The sequence below is a fragment of the Chiloscyllium plagiosum genome, chromosome 14 (assembly GCF_004010195.1).
Source record: "Chiloscyllium plagiosum isolate BGI_BamShark_2017 chromosome 14, ASM401019v2, whole genome shotgun sequence".
Classification (NCBI taxonomy): Eukaryota; Metazoa; Chordata; class Chondrichthyes; order Orectolobiformes; family Hemiscylliidae; genus Chiloscyllium; species Chiloscyllium plagiosum.
Window position 1 is genome coordinate 23,855,085 of NC_057723.1, and position 9,193 is coordinate 23,864,277.

The window sequence follows — 9,193 nt, forward strand, 5'->3', positions numbered from 1 at the left end:
GACTGTATCAGTTAAAACTATATTCATTGGAGTTTAGAAGAATGGGAGTGGGGAGGTTAATTTCAGAGACACCTTTAAAATTCTAACAGGACTAACAAGGTAAATATAGGAAGAATATTCCACAATGAGCAGGAAGTACAGAACCAGGGTTCACAGTTTAAGGATACAGGATAGGCCACTTAGAACTGAGATGGGGAGCAATTTCTTAACCCCAAGAATGCCGAGCCTGTGGAATTCTTTGCCACAGAAAGCAGTTGAGGTCAAACATTGAATATTTTCAAGAAGGCAATAGATACAGTTCTGAGTGCTAAAGGAATTGAAGAGTATTGGCAAAACAGGAATAGGGTACAGAGTTGGATGATCAGCCATGATGCTTTTGAATGGTGGAGCAGGCTAATAGGACTGAATGGCCAGTCCAGTATTTTCAATTTCCCTGAGTTTATGGAACAGAACTCTTCCCTTTTCTTCATTTCCCAATCTCTCATTTGACCTATAAAATGTTATATTTCTAACATTTCCTTCTTCTCATAGAAGCAAATCGACTTAACATTCACTCTGCTCCTTTCATCTGTGGGTTTTTTATGTTTTATATTTATTGCTGTCTCTCTTAACAAAACATTACTATTTGGATATATTTCATACTGACACATAAAAGTCCTGCAAAGTATTACTAACTACCCTATGTGATTTCATCCTCATTTCTGGGTGTATCTTTTCCACTGACAGGTCAGACTCACCACAGGTTAGGAGGCAGATGCCTTGGCAGTCATCCACATTGATTCTGGACCCCATGAAGTCTCATGGCATTAAGTTAAATAGTGCTAATTGTCACTAATGCCATTACTTCTGCTGCTCTACCTCAACTGATGAATCAGTACTCCTCATGTTGAATACAGCTTGGAGGAAACACCGAGGTTGGCAAGGGCATGGAACATATTGGGGGCTGGGGGGTTGGGAGCGCAATGTGTATCACCAAGTGTGACTCAATAGCACCACCAGCAACAAGCTGGCTCAGTCCTAAAGGATACACGTGCTTTATTGGATTGATGGCAACTGGTGAGGAAACCAACAAGAGAGAAAAAATAACTTTGTCCTCATCAAACTAGCTTTTGCAGATTCATTGTGACTTGATTTTCACATCCTCCATCGTAATGTATGGCAATACCATCATGCTGAATTACTTTGAACATCCAACAACTCAAACCTGGGGATCTATGGGGCACCGTGGGCCACAAACAGCATGGCTACAATGTGCCCCTATTCCCCCATTACTGTTAAGCCAGGAGATCCATATTGGTTTAATGAAGTGTGCAGCAGCAGACATTCATAAAATAATCGATGTTATTCTGGTGAAGCTACAAAAAATAACTGTTTGCATGCCAAGACAGTGGAAGCCGCATGTAATAAACAGCATTATGTGATTCCACAGCCAATGTATGAGATTGAATGGGGCAGGACTGCAAGGCTTCAGTCATGAATGACAGTGGATAATTAAACACGATAGAAGGGCTACAGCACACCAAATATGATCATGGAGGAGTTCAGCACATTGGTGTAAAAGACAAAGCAAAGTATTTACACCCATTTTCATTCAGAAATGTTGAGTAGATGATTCACCTCAACTTCTCTCAGGTCCTCAGCATCACAGATGTGAGTTTTCAACCAAATCATTCATTCCATATGATATCAAAAATTGGCTGAGGCTATGGACCCCGGGAACATTCTGGCGTAGATGCTGAAGACTTGTTCTAGAACTATTCATTCACTTAACCAAGCTGTTGCAATGCAGCAACAGTACTGGCATCTATGCAACAAATGTGGAAAGTTGTCCAGGTCTGTTTTGTATACATAAAACAAAACAAATCCAACCTAGCTGAGTATTGTCCTGTCAGTCTACTCTCAATCATCAGCAAGGTGACAGAAAGGGTCATAACAGTGCCACCAAATGGCTTTTGCAGAGGAATAAACTGCTCACTGACCCTTCAATTGGGTTCCACAAGGGACACTTAGCTCCTGATATCAGGATAGCCTTATTAAATCATCAACAAAAGTGATGCACTCAAGCGGTGAATTAAGATGACTGCTGTTGACATCAAGGCAGTATTTTACTTAGAATGGCATTAAGCAGCCCTGGCAAAACTGGTGTCTCCATTTATTGAAGTCATTCCTAGCAGAATGTAAGATGGTTACAGTTCTTAGATGGGAGAGAGCTTGGTTCTAGGATATCACTATAGGAGTTTTTCAGGACAATGTCTGAACCTGGCTATCTTTAGCTGTTTCATAAAGTAAGTGTTTAACAGAATGGGACCATTCATATCTGTAACGTGGCTAGAAGAGTAGGTCAGAAGGTAGGAATTCTGTACTGAGCCAATCACCCCACTTCCACAAGCCTGGAATACTATCCACTTGCCTGGATGGATGTAGCTCCAACAACAATCAAGAAGCTCAATACCATTGAGGACATAGCATCCTGCATGATTGACATGCCATCCACCATTTTCAACATTCAAACCCTCCAACACTGATGCTCAGTGGCTATCATCTCACCAAGGCTCCTCCAAAGGCAACCTACTACCTCTACCAACAATAGGGACAAGTGCAGTAGATGCATGGGAACACCACACACAATCCTGACTTGAAATATATTCCTTATGTGTTACTGGGTCAAAATCCTGGAATTCACTACTTAACTGCATTGTGAATGTCCCTACACCCTAAAAAAACTTCAGCAACTCAAAAATGCATCCATCACCACCCTTACCAGCTTAATTAGGGATTTGACAAAATAGTTGGCAATCCTCTCATCGTAAGAGCAATTTCTTTTAAAAAATCACTTACTACGCTGAATTTCAAGTGACAACGGAAGTTTTAAAATTTTTATTTTCTAAATTAGAATGGAAGTCTTGCATTTCATATAACATCTTGTACAACCTTAGGAAATCTCAAAACACGATACAGCCAGTGAAGTGTAGTCGCACGTCTGATGTTGGAATTATGACAAACAGGTTATGTACTGCAAGGTCCCACAGACAGAAATGAGATAATGAGCCGATGATTCAACTGTAGTTGAGGAAAAGATTTTGATCAGGACACTGGAGAAAATTGCTGTTCCTCTTTGAAATAGTGCCTTATGTTCATTTATGTCCATTTGAAAAAGGAGAGATGAGGCCACTGTCAAATGTTTCATCCAAAAGGCAGCACCTTGGGATGTTTTCAAATCTCTGGTGTTGGAGTATGTAATTGCCATATAAGGTGTAAATTTAAGATGTGGGATAGTCAGTGAATAGGTAATATTGCCTTTCTCTGCATGCTTCTATTTATTAAGATTAAATGACTATTTAACTGATTTGATTTGAACAGAGTTTAAAGATAGTCTCACTATATGAACTTATTACAAGTATGTAATAGTCATTGAATTAATTGTATGCTAGAAATAAACTACCTTCTCCATGCTTGACAGGCATCTTGATGTTAATACTTCATTAAACACAATTTAAAATGACCAGAAAGCAAAGCTTGACATATATAAAAAGAATTTCAGGATTAAAAATCAAATCATAAGTCACAGTCTAAAGAGAACACAAATCAGTAATGAAGAAAGCAAAACACTGCATTAGATGGTCTGATATTTTTGTAACGAGATGGATGAAAATAATATAATTAGTATTTACGATACATTAATACTTTTCTATTTTTTGAGCATTGCTCAGTGCATAATCTTGGACACTATTTCCATATGATCTTCTTTACTCAATTTAAGGAAAGCATTTCAAAATATGGTGTAGGACAAGGGGAAAGCATTTTTGAATTATCTTTTCTCCATATGTGGGACTATTATTTTATTAAATGCATATATTATCTGGTTTTAGGCCATGGATTCCCAATATGATTGAGTCCAATTGTATCTAGTAAAGCAACTTTTCTGATTTCATCCAATCAACAACAGTATGACTAGTGTTTAATTGAAAAGTAACATGGCATTCTCTTCAAGAGGCTTTGAATTCATTGTTTTTGTCATTCCTTGCTGGCCCCTACAATAACTGCCTGAGCAATGGCTATTTTAGCGTAGTTGAAAGAGACCTACTTCTTGTCATCTTTGTGTGACTTAACTATGACATGCAATTACAATGTTATTAGTCAATGTTATTTGGTATCTGTGTTCTGTAACTGGACTGGAGGGGGGGGGGGAATTTGTGTCACTTTGCTTTTCAAATGCTTCTTCTTTAATTGTTGTGGGGCAGACACACTTAAAGTAGTTTATCTCTCAAGCATGCAAAGAAACCAGAGGCAACATTCACCAATCTCATTCTCCAACCCCCACTATTGATAAACATGGGAATCTCAAACATCCCAAACATGGAGATGTCATGACTCAGTGTTATTCTTGGGATACTATTAATCCAGAGAGTCAACTAATGTTCTGGGACCTTGGTTTGAATCCCGCCATGGCAGATGGTGGAATTTGAATGTTTTTTTAAATCTGGAATTAAGAATCCACTGATGATTTGTTGACTGCCAGAAAAACTCACCTGGCACACTAATGTCTTTCAGGGCAGGAAATCTGCCATGTTCACCTGGTGTGGCCTACACAAGACTCTAGACTCAGCAACGTGGTTGACTCTCAGCTGCTCTCTAAAATAGCATAGCAAGCTCCTCAGTTCAAGGAGCAAGGGACAAGCAATAAATTCTGGCCAGCCAACTGTGCACATGTCCCACAAATGATTTGTTTTTTTAAAAACTGCAAATTTCTAAGGATAGTAAACCTGTATTCTACTTTAGTCACATTTATTTAAAAAAAAAGACTTTGCAGCACTTTTTCATCTGACGTTTCATTATATTGGGGGCCTCTGTGCAACCTGGATTGAAGGAGACGTTCACTGCACGTATACAATCGTCAAACAAAGCATTTACATCTCTGTGAGTGTCTGGGCGTCTGTGTAGGCAACTGGGTGTAAGTATGTATACTACAGTACACAGTTGTGTGTCGTGTGTAAGATTGCTCTAAATCTGCCTTCATTTGAGAAATTCTTTATTTATGTGCAGCGTTGGAGAGGAACTATGACCTATATAAGAGGACATGCACGTCCCTGGAAAACAGGGAACAGAATGCTGCAACAGAAAACCTTTAAACGGAACCTAGGGGGCTACGATCGAACAGCACCATCCTTTCTAGCATCCTATACAAACGCTTCATGTCAATCCTTGTTTTAAGCAAAAAAAAACAGATGAATGCTGTGTGATTCATTTTCCACCATACATATGAACAATGAAATCCTAATTGTGTCCAAAGGCAAAATGATGGACAATATCGAAATAAGGGTCGTTGCTATACCTATATAACAGTCACAAAACGACGTTTAAATTTAAGCAGTTCTGATGACCCATTACAACGTAACTATGTAACACCTGATAGGAAGCTAATGCATGCCTGTGTGATGAGGAATGCCACCAATGCAGTAATCGCTGATTACAAGAGGGAGAGAAAGAGTTCCAATCTGATTGTATTTCCAAGACGTTAATACACATACAAAATGAAAGGCAATTTCCAAAAACTTACCAGGATGGAAGACACGCGATCAGAAATGTCCAGAAGACTACCTTTCTGAGGAATGAGACGCTGATTGACACGATGGGACATTGGAGATGTATTTTGCGAGAAGCCATCTCTCGTTTCATCTGTGTCGTCGACTCGGTCCTCTCTCTCTCACCGTGAATATCCACACAGCAACATAGCAGCACGAAACAGCTTGCACTTGATTGTTGGCGAGCAGCAAGCGCTCGGCAGCCTGCTGAAAGGCAATTGGAAACGTCAGATCAGACAGTCCAACCGTCTCCCGGGCGAACCATGACACAATTACAATTGGAACAAGTCGAGAAATAAGTTTATTGCGTTTTTAAACGTAGCACTGTCATATAATTGTTGTTGCAAATCAATCCGAGAGTCACAGTGCGATAGTTAACCCACTGGAAAGCACCAAGGCATGATTCTCTGTTATGCTTTTAGAAATAATGTCTTTATTAGAAGTGTATATTTACCTTGACTCCGGATTTCTCTTTGGTTTGGAATTGTGATGTTAGTTCAGAAATTAAAGGAACCCTCCCTTTGAAACCAATCACATTCACGATTTGTGGTTAATATATCGTCACAGTCGCCAGTATCGTCGGAGAAGCTGCTGATCTGGCTGCTTTTTTTATATCGCTCGGTATTGCACGTAGCTGCTCTATCTGTAATGGATGCGTTTCCCAGTGAAGGCTAAATAGCGAGGTAGAGTGAGAGAGAAGTACAGAGGGCGAAGTGTGTCATAACAACCTCTTGTAATCCAAGTTTACATATTTTCTAATCAACGTGCTCACAGATGTAATGACACACCCCGAGAGAAGGTGGGACTTGAACCTGGGCCTCCTGGTTCAGAATTGGGATACTACCAATGCACTATTAGAGCCTATAATCCAAGTTGAAACTGACGTTCCCATTGCCGAACGATCCCATCCCAGAAAGGGTCCGGAGACAGGCCGGATGGAGGATTTTGTTACACACGATAATTCAGGATATTCCCAAACACAATCACTGCAAAAAAAAAAACGAGTTTTAGTCCAATTATTTCCGTAAACGGATTCGCACTTCAGTGGTCTAACCCTTTATTGACTGACGTCCACTCCTTGGCAATGGACAATTTTAAGTCAAATACTATTATGTCTACCACATGGCTGTTCCAATGTCAGACACGAACTAAATGAGAGTTTAGTTGTCTGGAGCTGATTCTATCCGCTCGCCCCAACCACTGCTTGTTTTCCAATAAACCTATTCAAGTTGAGCTGCTTTTCAGTCATGAAAATACATTCCAAGGCTTTACTGATTTTTAAGTTAATGTGTTCACTACAATAACAGTTGTTGCTATCCACGACCTCAGATCACAAACTTCCAATGATCACCTGGGATGAATAAGTTGTATTCCTTTATTTAATTTTAATTTATTCAATTAAATGCTCCTTTTAGCTTAAGTTGCCACAGAAAGAAGCTGATGACATACGTTTTACAATTTTCACAAGGAGTCCTGGTTTTTACATACATGTTTCAGTGTGGAGCTATGGATTATGATGGTGAAGACTTCAACTTTCTGTCATACCACTAACCCAGAGTATCTCCTGCTCTTACTACCTAATGATGTGTGCTGGAAGAATTTACACATGAATATATTCAATCTGTTTCATTGGGAAAGTAACAAACTTCCTTACCGATCTAGTCCTTGGATAAGATTCAAACCCAAAATTTCCACCCCAGAGGCAAGAACATTGCCAACTACAGTGTAAACCTCCATGATGACATCTAGAATATGACTAACAAATTCTTCATCAATGTCCGCTATTCCTTCACCATTAATATGTCATCCTATCTATGTGAAAATCTCTTGTTCAAGACCCTAAAACTAATTTTAAAAGAGTAGCACATTGTTACATACTTCTGTGTTATGTTCAGTTGCCATGAAGAGAAGTGAAGATGGAACTAGATTTGAATGATTTGCGATGAATTACCAGTTCCACGGATTTTTAGGCACCATCCGCAAAGACTGAAGCATGAACGTGTAAATGAGGTAGAAAATACATATCACATGAGACAGTAAAAAAATTGCAATGTTAAAGACATGAACTTTTTAAAAATGGTGGAAACAATCAGTAGGTTTGGCAGCATCTGTGGAGAGAGAAACAGAGTTAATGTAATCACATTGGATTTTAAAGATAAAATCCAATCAATTGATTGGGTTAAATTATAAAATGGGAAGGGTAGGTTTGAATGAGTTATGCTTAATAATCAAACCCTAAGACTTTGTTTATTGTTGTCACATGCATCAAGATACAGTGAAAAGTGTTGTACAGACAGATTGTAACATATAAAGTGCATCAGGGTAGCAGAATAGAGTGCAGAATACTGTTTTACAGCCATCGAGAAACTACAGAGAGACAGAGCGAGAGAGAGATCAGAATTAACATTTGAGAGGTCTATTCAAAAGTTTGACAACAGCAGGGAAGAAGCTGTTCTTGAATCTGTTCATACGTATATTCAAACTTTTGTATCTTCTCCTGGATGGAAGATGGTGAAAGAGAGCATAACTGGGGTGGGAGGGGTCTTTGACTTTGTTGGTTGCTTTCCTGAAGCAGTGGGAAGTGTAGATGGAGTCAATGAATGGAAGGTTGGTTTGCGTGATTGGGTGGTGTTCATGACTCTCTCTAGCTTCTTGTAATCTTGGGAAGAATGATTGCCATACCATGCTTGATGGATCTAGATTGGATGTTTTCTATGGGCATCTATAAAAATTGGTGAAAGTCCTTTTGTACAATTTTCTTAGCCTAGATGCCCAAAACGTCAACTCTCCTGTTCCTCGGTTGCTGCCTGACCTGTTGTGCTTTTCCAATGCCACACTTTTCGACTTCAATTTCCTTAGACTCCTGAGGAATTAGAAACATTATTGTGCTTTCTTGACCATTGTTCCAATGTGAGTGGACCAGGACAGATTGTTGGTGAACTGGCAGCGTGTGTTGGTACCTGGGACTTCGATGTTGTGGCCATTACAGAGACATGGATAGAGCAGGGACAGGAATGGCTGTTGCAGGTTCCAGGATTCAGATATTTCAGTAAGAACAGAGAAGATGGTAAAAGAGGGGGAGTTCTGGCATTGTTGATCAGGGACAATATTACAGTTGTAGAAAGGATGTTTGGGGGCTTGTTAACTGAGGTAGTATGAGCTGAGGTTAGAAACAGGAAAGGAGAAGTCACCATGCTAGGCGTTTCCTATAGGCCTCCAAATAGTCCCAGAGATGTAGAGGAAAGGATAACAAAGATGATTCTCGATAGGAGTGAGAGAGGCATGATAGTTGTCATGGGGGACTTCAACTATCCAAATATTGACTGGGACCACTACAGTATGAGTACTATAGATGGGTCAGTTTTTATCCAGTGTGTGCAGGAGGGCTTCCTGACACAGTATGTAGACAGGCCTACAAGGGGCGAAGCCACTTTAGATTTAGTACTGGGTAACCAGCCTGGCCAGGTGTTAGATTTGGAAGTAGGTGAGCACTTTGGAGACAGCGATCACAATTCTGTCAGGTTTACTTTAGTGATGGAAAGGGATAGGTATACTCCACTGAGCAAGAGTTACAGCTGGGGGAAGGGAAATTACAATGCAATTAGGAAAGA

The 9,193-nt window shown here is 39.8% G+C and overlaps 1 protein-coding gene across 4 annotated transcripts in view; it reads right to left on the reverse strand.

The window, feature by feature from the left end:
- The window catches only part of LOC122556555 (gamma-aminobutyric acid receptor subunit gamma-2-like), a 133,700-nt gene extending 126,815 nt beyond the window's left edge, over positions 1 to 6,885 (reverse strand). Inside the window, exons 1-2 of one of the 4 annotated variants that reach the window (XM_043703348.1) lie at positions 6,037 to 6,885; positions 5,558 to 5,789 (exon numbers count right to left, since the gene is read on the reverse strand). In XM_043703348.1, coding sequence (XP_043559283.1) covers positions 5,558 to 5,676 — 119 coding nt within the window. In that variant the 5' untranslated portion in view covers positions 5,677 to 5,789; positions 6,037 to 6,885. Of the gene's footprint in view, positions 1 to 5,557; positions 5,995 to 6,036 lie in introns of those variants that run through there. The other 3 variants (XM_043703347.1, XM_043703343.1, XM_043703346.1) reach the window with 3 other exon arrangements.
- Between the last annotated feature and the right edge of the window lie 2,308 nt (positions 6,886 to 9,193).